Source organism: Corvus moneduloides, chromosome 7 (assembly GCF_009650955.1).
Source record: "Corvus moneduloides isolate bCorMon1 chromosome 7, bCorMon1.pri, whole genome shotgun sequence".
NCBI lineage: Eukaryota > Metazoa > Chordata > Aves > Passeriformes > Corvidae > Corvus > Corvus moneduloides.
In genome coordinates this window covers 31081795-31097568 of record NC_045482.1, presented here as the reverse complement: position 1 = coordinate 31097568, position 15774 = coordinate 31081795, and the positions used below count along the sequence as shown (strand labels likewise).

The window sequence follows — 15774 nt, the reverse complement described above, 5'->3', positions numbered from 1 at the left end:
TCCTCAAAAGGCTCAAACCGCGATGAAAACGTAGCTTCTGGAATAAGGAGATGTGCAATTTTGTCCTCAATCACTAAAGTCAAGCACATGGGAAAGTCATTGCAGAAGCAGGTGTTCAGGAGGAGCTGGGCTGGCAGCTTCAGCTGGGGACAAGGATTTCATCCCCACCACGTCTGTGCCTGCAAGCGGTACAGGCTGCAGGACAGCCCCAACCACTGCCCCCAGCCCAGCTGGGAGCATGCTCACAGGGCAAACAGCCCAACACATATGGCTTTCCTTCTAATGATTGAATCACAGAATGTTAAGGGTTGGAAGGGACCTTGAAGACCATCCAGTCTCAATGCCACTGGCAGGGACCTCCCACTAGACCAGGCTGACCCAGGCTTTATCCAGCCTGGACTTGAACACCACCAGGGTTGGGGCACCCACAACTCACCTGGGCAACTGTTCCAGTGTCTCACCACCTTCATGGTAAAATATTTCTTCCTTATATCTAATCTAAATTTCCACTTTTTCAATTTATGCCCACTACTCCTTGTCCTATCACTACAGTTCCTGATGAATAGTCCCTCTCCAGCTCCTCTGTAGGCCCCTTCAGCTGCTGGAAGGTTTCTATGAGGTCTCCATGCAACCTTTTCTTCTCCAGGCTGAACAGCCCCAACTTTCCCAGCCTGTCAGAGAATCACAGAATCACAGAATATCCCGAGCCAGAAAGGATTCATCGGGATCATCAGGTCCAGCTCCTAGCCCAGCACAGGACACCACCACGTGCCTGAGAGTGTTTTCCAAATGCTTATTGAGCTCTGTGAGGCTTGGTACCAAGCTGTGATCACTGTCCTGGGAAGCCTGTCCCAGTGCCCAGCCACCCACTGGGTGAAAAACCTTTGCCTGATATCCAACCTAAACCTCCCCTGGCTCAGCTTCAGGCCATTCCTTTAGGTCTCGTCACTGGTCATGAAATGGAAGAGATCAGTACCTGTGCCTCCACCTTCTCCCGTGAGGATGTCCAAGACCCTGATGAGGCCTCCCCTCAGTCTCCTCTCCTCCAGGCTGAACAAACCAAAGGCCCCTCAGCCGCTCCTCATTCGGCCTCCAGAACTCCCCCACCCTCCTGGTCTCTTCTGGACATTCCCTAATAGCTTAATACCTTTCTTATACTGTGGTGCTCAACACTGCACACAGGACTCAACGTGAAGTGCTCCTCTTATCAACTTCGTGGCGCTCCTCTGGAGCTGCTCCAGAGTCCCAGTTGCGGTACCCAAAGCCTCTCCGCAGAGCAGCGGGGTGCGGGCGGCTCCCGCCGGAGCATCCCCACGCTCCCCCCACGCTGCCCGCGCCCGGCACGGCCGAGGTCCGGCGGGCGCTGCGGAGGCTGCGCGGGGCGGGGACTGCGGAAGATGGCGGAGGCCGAGTGAGTCCCGGCGTTGCGGAGGGGCCGGGCCGGGCCGGGGCTGTGGTGCCGCGGGCGGGGGGGACGAGCCGGGCCGAGCCGGGCCGGGCCGGGCCGGGCCGAGCCGAGGCGAGGCGAGGAGAGCGGGCAGCGGTGCCCCTCGGCCCCGTGCTGCCCACGGGCCGGGGCGGTGGGGCCGGGCGCGACGGAGGGAGAGGCCGGCGGAGCCGTTCCCCGACAGCCGGGAGAGCCTATGCCCGGCGGGGCTGCCGCAGGCCCGCGGTCCCTCCGCAGGCCGTGCGGGGCCGGGCAGGAGGTGCTGGCGCTGCCCGGGCGGGCTGGGCTCCCCCGGCCCGGGGGTCCGGGGCAGAACCGCCGCTCTCGATGCCTGGAGGGGCGATGGTTTGCTTTGCTTCGCTTTTGGCGTTGCCTCGCTACAGACAGAGGGTTTCTTGCCACCTCCTGCGTGGTGTTGCCTAAATAAATCTTATTCTCGGCCACACCGCGCCGTGCCCGGTGTGTCTGGGTGGTGTCAGAAGTCGTGAATCGCTCCCGGTGCGCAGGGAGAGCACACGGGAGCAGGACCGATCTTCTCCTTAGGAGACAGTTAAGTGACTAAGTGTTTTGGAAATGTTTAGGGTGATAATTTACTTGTTAACTTTTTGCGCAATACTAGCCAGACACCGTGTGGCTGCCTTGCAAGTCGTGTATGGTGCACGGTGTGTTGAAAAGCTTGGGCTGAATCCGAGTGTGCCAGCGAGGAAGGAAGTGCAGCTGAGGCTCTGGCCGTGCCAAGCCTGCAGCTTTCAGTGCGGTGTTACAGCTGTGAATGTGCATTCCTAAGAGATGAAGGCTCAGAAGTCGTGTTGGTTCAATATGTTGTGGTCTGTTCCTATCTGAGAGGAAACCTGCAGTAAAACATAAGGCTTGAAAGGAGACGTGGTCTCTGCTGTCTGCAGGAACAGTGGCCTCCTAGTCAGAAGGAATTGGTGTCTTTAGAGATTAATTGGTGCCTTTAGAGTAATTTAATTTCCATGGAAGGTAATGATAGTATATATCTTTGCTGTGCCAGAGCATTATGAGCCCAGGCTGTCTGGGACACTGAAGAATCTTTCCCGAGCATTGATCGCTTTGCTCCATTCCCCTGTTGCTCTGTGGCATGCTAGAAGGTCTTAGGGTCAATGGAAAATCTGGAAACTGGTCAAACAACTAATAATGATATGGGTAGGGTGAGAAACCACCAGGTGGAAACGATTGCATCATGCTAGTTTCAGACCTTGAATTACGTTTTGTAAACATATGTCGATATATACCCACCCAGGTGCCCTCGCTGTGGTCAGGCTGTTTACCTGCTAATAAAAATATGTTGCTGGTGCCTTGAATAACTTGTAGCTGCAGTGTTTGTGTATTGATCATCAGCTTTTCTGGAAAAAAAAGGACAGTTAAGAGCTGATCGGTGTTTACATTAGTATTGCCATGTGGGAGAGTTGATGATTATTAATTAGGCTGAAGATTCCTGTAGTTGAAGAATTACAAGAAGCAGAGTCTTGTTAGAGAGAGATACCGAGAGAGTGTAAAATGGGGAAATAATCAATGCAAGGAAATTATTAATAGTTTTCATCAAAGACAGGGACTTGGGCTGATCTCTCTCAGTATTTGGGGGGATTAAACTAGATCGTCTCTAAGGTCTCTTCCAACCCAAAACATCGTATGATTCTATTTTAGTTGATAATCTTGGTGCACAAAATAGGATGCAGTAAGATTCTTGCCGATGACCCAAAGCTGGCAACGTTTGCAGGGCCAAAGAGGACTGAGAAATCCTTCAGGAAAAATGGATTGAAGTTGGGTGCCAGAATTAAATAACACCTACAGGCTGAAATGCAGCGTGCGAGGTCTGGAGCTGTACCAGGGAACAAGGACTTCAGTAACAGGAAAGAGAGAGACTTGAATGTAGTAAAGGATCACGGGACATGACCAAACCACTTTATGACTGAAAAAAGAAACTCTGATCCTGTGTGGTGCTTATTAAAGGGAAATAGAAGTGTGAACTTTCTTGTACATCAGCTCAGATCATGCATTTAAAAAAAAGGAATATGCAGACTTCAGGAAGTGCCAAAAGCTGTTGGGATGGTGAAGTAAGTGGAGAGTCAAGAGTTTAGCTTATTTCCCTAGGCAAGCTAAGGCTGAGAAGGGACATAACAGTTTGAAAGCCCCTGTGAGGCACAGTATTACTGCAAAGCTTGTAATTGGGAGCTACAGCCTCCAATGCCATGTGTTGAAAAGACTCCTGTAAATTCTGAGAAATCCTGTGATTACTTGGTGGGCAAAACCCTGAGGGACACAGGGGAGACTCTCAGCTGAAATAGTGATGTTTTTGTAACTCCGTGGTTTCATTCCTGAAGGCTAAATGTATTATCCAAGCTCCAGTGCTGTGCCATCCGGAGCAGGGAAGAAAAATCTGGAGCACCTCCTTTTTGCTTGGAGGAATTGTGTTGCAGTGCCAGTGCCAGCCTTGATACAGATATCAGTGCTGGCAGTGTGAGTCAGGAAGCAGACTAAGAAGCCCAACACTTTGGTTGTTCTCTTTCGCCCCAAGATGTGTTCGTGATTACAAGTACCGTGGGGAATTGGCTGTGTAGGTGAGATCCTGTGTTCTTAGGAAGACACTGTTGCCTCCGCAAACTGCCAGTGGGAAGTTTTGTATGAACAGAACTGGTTTTCTCTTTTTTTTTTCTTTTCTTTTTCTGCCTGCTGGAACTTTTTTCATGTGGTGGAGGATGTCATGATGTGGCATCGCATCTTCTGTGCAGTTGACTGGAGTATCTTAACTAGCCTGGATGAATTTAACTTCCCTTTTGGCTTTCAGTCAGCAGAAGTGAATGAATGCTGGGTCCTCTTCTCTGCTGCTGTATCTTCAGAGAGCTTCCTCTGGATCTGCTGGAGCTGAGATGAAAGGGGATGGATGTTCTGGTTTGGCTCCCCATATGCCATAAATAAGAGTTAACAGAAGCCGCCACCAGCTGGCAGTTTCAAATTTAAAAACAATGTCAGGGCTTTTTTTCTGAAGTTCCAGGTGGCTAAGCTGTCGATCAAAATCGTTGTTATACATGAATGTGGCACTGAATCCATGTATAACAAGATTCATGATGGACAGGTTTGGTTTTTTTTAAAAAGAGAGATTGGGATGGGAACTCTGCCATTCCTGTAGTGCCAGCAGTTACTCATGTCAGAGGCTTCCTAGTGCGAAGGCAGGTGGAGCTCCTTTTCCTTTGCCCTCAGGTGCTTCTGTGCCTGATTACAGTTAGGATTTGTAGTAGTGTATGTCAGTTTTCACCAGAAGTGTGTGTTACTTTGGTAAATATTTCTCTGTGTTGAAGTTACTGCTCTGGTTTGCTGAGCTGTTTGCTTTTACTGGAGATTACAAACCATGTGTGCTGCAGGATTGCTGAAATTCTGACTCCAGCCCAAGAGTTACTTCTCAGATTTCACTTTCCAATTGAGAAATGTTTTTTGGTTTCTCTTCAAGAAGGGAGATCTCTGAACCTCTGTGGCTGACTTGGAATTGAGGGCTGTGTTTATGTGTTGCTGAATTATATAACTTCCAGTTGTTGCTTAAAGGAGGGGAGAAAAACAATTTATTCTTACTGCAAAGCAAGTCTTTCTTGCATTTTGATACCTATGTCATTTCTTCACCTCCTAGAATGTGCTTTCCCATTCCTAGCTGTCCCATCCCACGTGTTTCCTCCTCTGTCTCCTAGTAGAAAAAGCTATTTGTAAAACCTGTTTCCTTTGTAAGGCGTTTTTGCAGCTGTGGTTGATTCTGCTATCAAAGGACTAATTGCCTCCTCAGAAAATTCAGAAGAAAATATAATAGGCATTTTTTTAACCCAATCTCCAAATAAGAGAAATGCATGTAATGTTTCTTATATCTGCATTTTCACTCTTTTTTATTATTTTTCAGGGTTTGGGTGTCTCCCAATTGAAGAGTCAAAATACTGATTGCAAGCAAATCCTCAGTCAGCCTCTTGGATGCCTCTGATAACATAAGAAGTCATGGCAGAAAATGATGCAATGCCAACCTTACCAAAAAAGTGTGGCCCGTACATTTCATCTGTAACCAGTCGGGGCATGAATTTGGTAATTCGTGGTGTAGTGCTGTTTTTTATTGGTGTATTTCTTGCATTAGTGTTAAACTTGCTTCAGATCCAGAGAAATGTTACTCTCTTCCCCCCTGACGTGATCACAAGCATCTTCTCCTCAGCTTGGTGGGTGCCACCTTGCTGTGGCACAGCATCAGGTAAGTTCAGTCACGTGTGTATGCCTGGTGTGCAGAGGTAGTTAGGTAGTTACAAAAAACTCTGTGAGAGGTGGGGAAGATAAATTCCCTTTCAGCATCACTGTCCTTGTTGAGCTGTTGATATCCTTCTGATCTCCCCATGTATACACAAATATGAATGTGTCCAGAAATTGTTCTTCTGCTGACTTCTCTTACTGTAATGTTGTTAGTAGAGCATAACCTTTGTTTTTTTTCTGCTGGGTTAGAGTTTAACAATGTGAGGAGGTGATGCTGCTGCTGACCTGGAGTTGGGTTACAGGAGTGTGCTCCCAGACAGCCCTTGAAAATACCCTGGTGGTGTCAGACTGTGCAGCACACAGTGCCTTGTTTGAGCACAGCACACCACCCTGAGAAATGTTCTCTGTTGTGGTTCAGCTTTCTCTTTGTTCCTCCTTCCAGTCTGAGGTACAGCCTTAGCCCTGCAAAGCTGGGAGCCCTGACTGTGTCTCTGGGAGCTGAGGCTTGCAGTTGGCAGCTGTAGGGGCACAGTGCAGAACAGAACACCTCTGTGCAGTTGTGTATTTCAGATGGTGTGAACATGCTCCATTTCTCCTATGACCACGTAGGGAGTTGAGCCTTCTCTGTGTTTAGCCAGTTTAAGTGAGTTGTCTGCTGTAGGTGGTAAGAACTTCTCCTCTCCTTGGAAGTATCAAGGGATATTCCAGGTTACAGGCATGATGGAATTTGACTTTCTACCTGGCTCTGAAATTCACTGGTGCTTTGGGTCAGTTTCATGCTTTACTAAGGGAATATTCTTTGCAGCCAGTACTGGTGGATTCTGCTGTGGTGAATACAGGTGGTATATTCCTAGAGGCAAGTTTTAATCAGATTGAGAAGCTCACAATTCTGAGTATTAATATGAGTCAATAAAATTGTTTTTGACATGGCATCACTGTTTTACTAATGATAATATTTAAGCCTGTTTTTTTCCTAGTAGTCTAATTGGGGTTTTTTTTGATACCTTCTTGAAATAGTACACCTCAGATGTCGTAGAGGAGCCTGATTTGAAAGGAAACCCTCCAGACAGATCCCTGAATGTTGTATTCTCCAGTGTTATGGTGGCACTTACACACCTGCTTTATCTGCTAGTTATCTTAGTCCTCTTCTTCTTGCCAAGATTCTTGATTAGTTTTTGGTTTATTTCCTGCATTTCTCTTTTATGCTTTAAACTGGTTAAACTGATTGTCTTGACAAATAAGCCTGGTAAAGGTTTAATCTTTTGTATATGGATTAGTGGGGGTTACAATGAACCCCAGCTTGCCGCAGCAGCAGTGCACGAGGTTTGCAGTGTTCACTGCAACGTTTGCACCATTGGCTGTTTGCATCAGGCTGCACCTTGTGCTCTCTTGGGTCACCTGAGAACACTGCAGCTGCCAGTGGGCACTCAGGAAGGTTACATCTTGCCATCCTCTCACAAGAAACTTGTGGACCTTTCTGGATCTGATGGGTTGGTGGTTTTGATGGAAAGACTGGATATGGCTTATAAAGTGTATTTGATTATGGTAGCTGATTTTAAGCTACCTGATTTAAAGATACTATGGCCTTAATTGGCTTTTACCAGCAGGAGTCACCCCTGTTGAGGTGTTCAGGGTCTTTTATTTTCATTTTCAGTCTTCTCCATTTTCTTTCCTTATCTTCTAGCATACATACAGGGAACCTCTGTGGTAAATGCTGATAATTCACCCATTTTCTTACCATTTGTACGTGCACAGCCTTCCTGGAATTGACGTGAACATTTCTTTGCAGTATGGTTTATTATTATGAACAGAATAAAAGTATTTTGCATATTTATAATCAGTGGTGATCGAGGCTGCATTCAGAAAAGTCCTTTCATCCATCACCATTATTAGTCATGAGTTTTGGCCCAAGGCCTTTGGCAAGAAAATTGCTCAGGGAGGTTTTTTTTCCGCTCCAACTTTACTGATGATTTATTTTCCCAAATCCTGGAGATCAGTTTCCTCTGTGGCAGAACAAAGAGCATTTGCAGTGCTACCTCCAGCAGTGTGCTAGACTGAAGGCACTGGAAACTGTACCAATGGCTTAGACTCTGCTGTGCTCACACCACTACAGTCTAGCATTAAAGCACCATTATTATTCCTTAGTGGAGTTGGTAAAAGTCTTTTTAGCTGCAGTTGCAGTAGAGGGCACATTTGTGAAGAAATATTGAAAGAGCATCACAATTCCCTCAGGCTGGGATTCCTGTATTCAGCAGCTACCATAGGCTCTTGGCTTTCTCTCTTCTGGGTGAGCTTGATAGTAGCATTGAAGAGCAAAGCATTATCCAAACAAAGCCTGCTTGTAACAAGAACAAAAGAAAACACAAAATACTGATGTTATAAACCACACCAGTACTGTGGTGTATTGGTTTTGCAGCTATTTTAAACATGTTTGATGTGTGGGATTTTTGGAAGTGCCAACCTGCAAGCTACTGGTGCTCTTTCTGAACTACAGTTCAGATTTTGGTGTGGGAGAGAGCTCTGTCATCCTCTGCCCCTGGTTCAAATTGTCTCTGTATTGCTACTTCTGCTGCAGTGGTTGAAGATGCTGCTGAAGCTTACAGGGCTTTTTAAAATAATGAAATTCTTTGAAATTCCTCTTCTTTTACAGTGTGTGTTTTTGTGCTGTTTGTCCTTAAAAGATCTGTTTTAGTAGTGACTGTAATTGTCAAAGTCTAGATGGTCTTTATTCTAGTAAAATGTTGCCAGTGCTTTAACTTCAGGGCCTTTTTTCTTTCCTGTCTCCACAGCTGTGATTGGGTTATTGTACCCCTGCATGGACAGACATCTGGGAGAGCCACATAAGTTCAAGAGAGAATGGTCCAGTGTAATGCGATGTGTAGCAGTCTTTGTGGGAATAAATCATGCCAGTGCTGTATCCTATATTCGAATCACATTGGTGGGAACAATTAGGCTTCCACTTAAAAAAACTCACACAGTCAGTCATGGTGAATTGTTGTTAAAGGTGTAACATGCACATTCTTGCAAGGGAAATGCAGAATATGTGTTAGTGTCAAGCTTGTAGCAGTATTGGAAGTGATGAGTCTCACATCTTTTTGTTCTGAAAAATAGTTTAATTAGAAATGTCTCGATATTGGGCTTTATCTTACTTAGAGTCTTTATGTTCTTTGAATAATTAAAGTAAGTGTGGGAAGATACTCATGTGCTAGGTATTACAGGAAAGTGCTTTAGGACGTTCCAAGCTGATGTCTTTTTAATGCTGTAGTAAGAGGTTGAGGCCCTGTCTTGAGTCATAAGTGAAGCACATGCACTTTGCAGAGAGTGGGAAAAACTCAGGACCAGGAATACCCAGGAATATACAGTGCCAGGAAGTGTTGCTACCCCCTTCTGCAAAGGATGCCATCCTTCATGCCAAGAGAGTACCCTGGGTGCCAGAGTGCTTTTCTCATGGTGCACTTTGCTGGCAGTGCTGTGTGTCCTGAGGTTTTCTGTAGATACGTGTAGTGCCTCCTCTGTCAGCTGAAACCGGGGTCTGCTTGTGAAAATTGGAGTCTCATGAAGAAAGTTGATCATCTCTGTGACTCACGTCTTCATCAGCGTCAGCTCCAACACAGTTCACAAAAATGGTGCTAAAAGTTCTGTTCATGTGCTACTGAATCTCCTCATTCCCAGGAAGAGAGGGCACATTCAGTGAAAGGTGGGAGAGCTGGCTGAATTCTCACTGAGGCCACTGTTGAGTTTTGTTGTTGTGTAGTTTTTTCCCCACCCTCTGCTATCCAGTATGGCCTGATGAGCTGGAGCTGCCAATGTTCCGAGTCACTCCCACTGTCCCTCAGAAACCTCACTCTCCTTGCCAAAGATGCACTGGTCTGCTGCTGTGGTTCTCACTGACCTGGCCTGTACCTCTTGGGTGAGCCCGTGGCAACTTTGGGGCTTTTAAGAAATAAGAATTGATAGCTCCTCTTTGTACGGGTCTGATTATTTACAGCAAATTTTCTTCAGTTCTCTAACAGCTGTTCCCCATATTCCAGGACATCAGTAATGTACTGTCTGTATTTCCTGCTTGACAGCTCTCCAGACTGCTGTCTCTTCAGCTACTGCCAGTTCTGCACATTGCCAGATTTGGTGAGGGTTCTGATCTTCTTTGACACTTTTCTCTGAAGCTATTGATTTTTATCCTGTGATTATTTATTTCAGTTTGTCAAGCTTGTTTCTCATTTCTGCTAGGTCTCTCTCCAGATTTTTGTGAGAAAATAGAACAGTGGTTTCTATATTGTCATTTCATAAATTTGTTTTCAGGCCTATGAAACATGACAGGCCTCTTTTTAATTACCTGTTTTGGACAGGAGCAATGAGAATGAGTTAGTGTTTTCAAAACATTTTGAAGGATGTAAAACACACAAAGATATCTGAAGTGACTTCACAATTCTTTCACAAGTTGACAAAACTGACTTTCAATGTCGATTTACACGAACACTTTCCAGTAATATTTTCATTTTGATTTATAAAAAACATTAACATGTTAGCATTGAGCTGAATGTAAAGCATCATGTAATTTAAACAAAATTGCAATTAAGACTGATAAATACCTTTTTTTGGTAAATCCCTGTCAGTTGAAGAAGTCTAATGCTAGATGTAAGATTTCATATTGAGTGTAATAAAGGTGAGGATGAGATGTAACATGTGCATTGTGTGTCTGTATAAAATGCTTCATTGTTTGGTAGATGAAGAGGCTCTTCACTCTAGTACAGAGCAAAGACCCTAAAATTTGAAGAAGCGTCGTAAGTTTTTAGTTTTCTGAAATTCTGACAATTACAAGGCTTATTTCCTCACATCTGATAGCTGTGTGAGAGCTGATACAGGTTGCACTGTACTTTTCTTAATGGTATTTTTTTCTGTTGTGCCTAAATATAAACAGGATTACAAAAATTGCTGTATACTTGTACATGGTATTTCCAAGCTTGTCCTTAACAACCAACACAGAAGGTCGATTTTGCCAACAATATCCAGCTGTCTCTCACTTTGGCAGCCCTGTCCATTGGGCTGTGGTGGACCTTTGACAGGTCACGAAGTGGCTTTGGTCTTGGAGTAGGAATTGCTTTCCTGGCCACATTGGTGTCACAGCTTCTGGTATACAATGGAGTTTATCAGTAAGTATTTGCTCCCCTAAGGTGAAATGATAATGTTCTGAAGCTGTTAACATTAAATCAGAATAACTGAAGGGGTATGATTTGACATGACTTTCAAAGCTGTCAGCACCTAATTTTGAGCACAGCATAAATTGGACTGTTCATGAAAGCTCTTATGTGTGTGTAAGTGAGAAATCTAGTTGGAAATGCTAATTGAAATAAAATTGCTACTTTGCCAACAATGTAACAGGCTTTGTTTGGTTGAACAAATGCAGCTATAATCAATAAGAAGCCTCCTTTGTTGTTTGCTGCAAGAAATTAAATTTCTGTAACATATATTTTTGAGTTGAAATGTCCTAATAATTGTGAATTTGTCTTGTGATTGGAGGACTCTCTGTATTGCACAATGCTGAGCTCAAAAATGTGCATTCTTTTCCAGATACACCTCTCCAGACTTCCTCTATGTTCGTTCCTGGTTGCCATGTATATTTTTTGCTGGTGGAATAACAATGGGCAATATTGGCAGGCAGCTGGCAATGGTGAGTTTGGAGGGAGAGGAGGATTGATTGCCTTCCAGTAAAAGTTCAAGTGTACTTATCATTTCTTCCTCCAGCCAGCTGTGTACCAGCCAGCTATTTGGCTCAAGGGTGTGCAGTGAGGTAGAAATCAGCAATCATTGCTTGCTGATGTACTTAGTGAGCTGATTATACTGTTACTCAGAGCACACCTATGTTTTGCTCTGTACACTCTGTTGCATACTTTTAGGACCATGAGCTAAGTAAGAGCTCCTGTGTATAGTGGGAAATCAGGCCATCCCCAAAGTCTGACCTGCTCAGGGGACAGAAATTGCAGCCACCAGTATGTGCACAGAACTTACGGAAATCAGACTTCTCTGGGTGGAGTTTAACAAGTGCTATTTTATCACCCGTTTTGTAGAAAAATCACTTTCTTAGGTCCTTTTTACTAGTTATGTAAATTAATATTATTTTGTCAACTTCTGTTTTTCAGTATGAATGCAAAGTCATTGCAGAGAAGTCTCACGAGGACTGAGAGGAAACAATATGCACCTTTTAAACAGGAAAATGTCTGACGAATGACTGTTGGAGGAGCATAAGGAACACTTGATTATGAAATTGCCAAAATGCAATTTTTTCCCTTGAGTGATATACTTTACTGCAATCTGTGATTGCTGCTTCTAATAGAAACCTTGATGTCTGATTTTGATTACTGTGAAGTTACAATAGTATGCAATACATTTGACAATATTGGTTCAATTATAGGATTCTTTTTTCCAAATCTAAACAGTTTACCATGAATTCCTGTCAGTCTGTCATGTTGCAGTGCCAAACTGAACCTTTGCACTATGTTTCTGTAGCTGAAACTTTTTGCTTCACTTTATCTTGGAAGTTTTGAGGAATTTGTTTAACAGCTGGTGAAAGACAGGGGGGATTCACATTTAGCAATGAAGATCTCTTTCCATGATGATAGCCCATAATATCTGTATGAAATTTATGGATTACAGGTGAACTTTGATGCAATAAGTAACTGATTTATGCCTATTAACACAGTATATCATTCTTCTGACTCACAGTACAGGTGAGGAAACTCAATGCAGGTTCCATGGGTTATTGCCATAGTATTTCATTGTCTGTAGTAGAAGTATAACAGAAATGGAAACTGAATCTGGAAACTATTTGCTATTTTTCCCTTGGTACTCCCAGCATATATGTTTGTTTTTTAATTTATGTGAACCATGGACAGATTCTGAAACTGCTTGTGTGCAAAACAGGATACAGTTCAGGTCATTCTTGTACAATCCTTTAAGCTGATTTGTGTTGATAGGAAAAGCAACTTAGGGAGTTTTTATTGCAAAATTTAATTCTGCTGAAGGAAATCAGCCACTACCATATAGTGTCATAAACCCCTCCATTACCAATGTTACTCTGGGTGGTCCTTGTCCACCCCCTGCTCTGTTGGCAGGGTTCAGCAGGGATGTATTCTAGGTACTACGGTGGAGCCCTCGTTGCTGTTACTGTGTCCAGGCAACCATAAATGTATTTGTTCTTGTAGCAGTTTTCTGAGGTAGAGAAATGCTGTTACCCCTGTTTGACAGGTGCCTGTGCACAGGCAGCCTGGTAGGACAGTGAGCTGAAATGGGCTGTGTGCTGATCAGTTCCCTTCTTAAGAAGGTTTTTAATGTGTGACCCATATTTGGGGGCATACATGGAATTTTCTCTTGGCTTTGCAGCTCCCTTTTAAGACCATGAGCTAGAAGAAGTGCAAGAAGGCATAAAGCAGATTTCAAGAGGACACTGCTAACCTGTGCCTGCAGTGAGTTTGGCGTGGGATGTCTCCACTTTGTTTTCCCCTTCTGTCTTTGTTGATGATGTTTAAATGTATTTGTTTTCCTTTTTTTTTCTTTAGGTACTATTTTTTAAGTCTTCCATGAAAGGTTTATAAGACATGTTACAGTCACCTAGGGAGGCTGGAGCTGGTCCAAAGAATAAGTAGATGTTTAGACAAGTTTTTATTAATAAATGTGTGAATGCATTGTACATGAAGCTTGAGCTAGGCAACTTATTCAGTCTTACCTGCTTACCTCCAAGTCTGAAAAGTGTGGAATGAGCACTTCCAAAAGCATTGTAACAAAAGACGTGGTCACAAAAGGAAAATTTCTTGAATGGGGAATTGTAAAAATAATAAATAAGCAAGTGATGTATGAAGAGTTTGGTTCTGCAGCTCTGCAAATTCTCATCACCTGCAGCACACTGTCCCAGGGTGATGCTTCAGAAAAGCACCTGCAGAGGCACTTTGCTTTAAGCAGAGGCAGATCATCTCTAAGTAGATTCCTGACTAGAGATTCTCTCTTAATCAAATCATATAGCAATAAGAAGCATTTTATTAAAAAAATCAAGCTGGGCATGAACGAAGGTGAGTTCCTTTAGGCAGGGTCTAGCAATTCTCTGAAGAAGTTGGATCTCTCTCTTACAGTATTTCACCTCATCCACCTTCTTTACTTCAACAAATGGCTTCAGCTTGGTGGACAGCGTGAGAAGTCCCTCTTGAGTTATCAGGGCATGAGTGGCCTAAAAATTCAGATGTTTCATATCCTAACTGTAGGGGGTAACATGGTACCTCAGTAGCCAGTGTGCTGACTTGGTAAACAGTGTAGTCTCATCATGACCAATGAGTGTGCACAACTGAAGATGAGTTGTTTTTGTTATTCCCATGGTGGTAGAGCTGCTGTTACCTGCCAGTCTCGATACTTGCACAGAAGCAGCCTTGTGTGTGTTGAAATGTGCAGTATGTGGGAAGTGGTCGTTGTGCATCTGTGGCACCCACTCTACAGCACTTTGCACTCAGATTCAGCTAAACCTGGTTAGACTGTGCTGTCCGCTGACTTTTAAATTTCATTTTGGAAATTTTGAGCATGTTGTACAAAGGCAGCAATCATCCAAAATAAATTTGGGTGGAGTCCTTTATTATATGTGTCTTACTGTTTTTATTCTTACTTGATTAACATCAGTACAGGATCACATCGTGGGTGTCCTGTTGTTTCAAACTCTGCTGTGATTTTAGGGCTAATGTGTTCAAACGCTGGGAAAGGTTCATGATGAGAATGTTGACACTAACTTTAGTGGTGTGGACATGCTGCTATTGTATAGCACGTAGCTGTAACTTAGACTGTCTTAAAAACGTTGTTCAATAAAGAATGAATAAGGTATATTTTAGATACAACTTTAAAAGCACTATAACCTCTTCCCCAATTAACCCTTGTAAGCTCTATGCTGTTTAAACTGGCAAATTGCTGTTAAAAGCAAAATGTGCATTAAACACAATTACAACCTTGATTGATAGGTTTCTTCTTTCTATAAGAAATTATATTGATATTTAAAATACACTGAGGTGCCTTCTATCAGATGTCTCATAATAATTCTGACCATTTAGCTGGCATATTGGTTGCATATCTGTATAAAAATAGTGAAAAAGAAGCAGAGAAGATCAAATCAGCTGTGATTCTATCTTAATTACCATGCTGAGCAGCCTTGGAAAATCTGCCCTTTTGAATACTTTGATAACTTCACTCACAATGCAGAAAATAGAGATTTAGATACAAACAGCTGCTATGAATATTAAAAAAAACCCAAAACACAAATGGCAGGAAAATTCATAATATATTTGTATTTATTAATGTTCTGGTCTGGATATGAACTGAATGTTATTCTGCCATTCACAGACTCCATTCATCGTGCCCATCTCTGTCTCAAAAAGGATGTGACAAATAGAGGTTTGGAAATGTGTAATGGAAAAGTGTCCAGGCAGAGGTGAAGACAGGGTGGGAAGAGAGGTGCATGGGGGTTTGGGATGCAGTCCCACAGCAGGACAGCACCACAACTGAAAGCTGGAAGGAGTGCAGGTGGTGAGTAGAAAAAGCCCCTGTTTGTGTTGGCAACCTGTGACCCAAAATTCCTAACTCTGCTATCAAAATGCAGCATCCTGGGCATGCCATGTGTCTGACCAGGCAGATTACAGCCAGGGAGAGAGATAACCATAATTTTGGGTAGTAAGCACTAAGATTAGCCAAAAGCACAAGAGCAAAGGTGTTTTGCTGGAAACTTAACCTCTCCCTTCCATCTGTAGCCTGGGAGAATGAAAATTCCAGGTCCTTCCTGCCTGAGGGTGTCAAATGAAAAGTTACTGGGCTTTTGAGGGAATATTCCAACTGCTGAGCTGTCAGGCTCTTGAAAAATGCACCCTGTGCCTCTCATTATAACACGGCTGCTGTAGGCAGCTAGGAGGAGAGTAAACAAAGAAACTTTTCCTCCACAGCTTCTGTACTTCCCTACTGCCATCTGGCTGGGAGCTGCCACAGGGACCTGTGGGCATACACCAGTCCTCCCTTTTTTTCTTTCCTGGTACATAAGGAAGGAACATAATTCCACCACCTGCATCACCCTGGAC

The 15774-nt window shown here is 43.8% G+C and overlaps 1 protein-coding gene across 4 annotated transcripts; it reads left to right on the top strand.

The window, feature by feature from the left end:
- Positions 1-1286: 1286 nt before the first annotated feature.
- Positions 1287-14663, top strand: INSIG2 (insulin induced gene 2). 4 transcript variants are annotated; one of them, XM_032115240.1, is made up of 6 exons: positions 1287-1411; positions 5352-5687; positions 8473-8597; positions 10667-10833; positions 11252-11351; positions 11821-14663. In XM_032115240.1, exons 2-6 carry the CDS (start codon positions 5444-5446, stop codon positions 11860-11862), a joined length of 678 nt encoding a protein of 225 aa, XP_031971131.1. In that variant the 5' UTR covers positions 1287-1411; positions 5352-5443; the 3' UTR covers positions 11863-14663. The 4 variants fall into 4 exon arrangements, with proteins under 4 accessions (XP_031971131.1, XP_031971134.1, XP_031971133.1 ...); XM_032115243.1 differs by having other exon boundaries at positions 1394-1411; positions 5352-5527; XM_032115242.1 differs by lacking the exon at positions 1287-1411 and adding an exon at positions 1978-1996 and having other exon boundaries at positions 5352-5527.
- The last annotated feature ends 1111 nt before the right edge of the window (positions 14664-15774 follow it).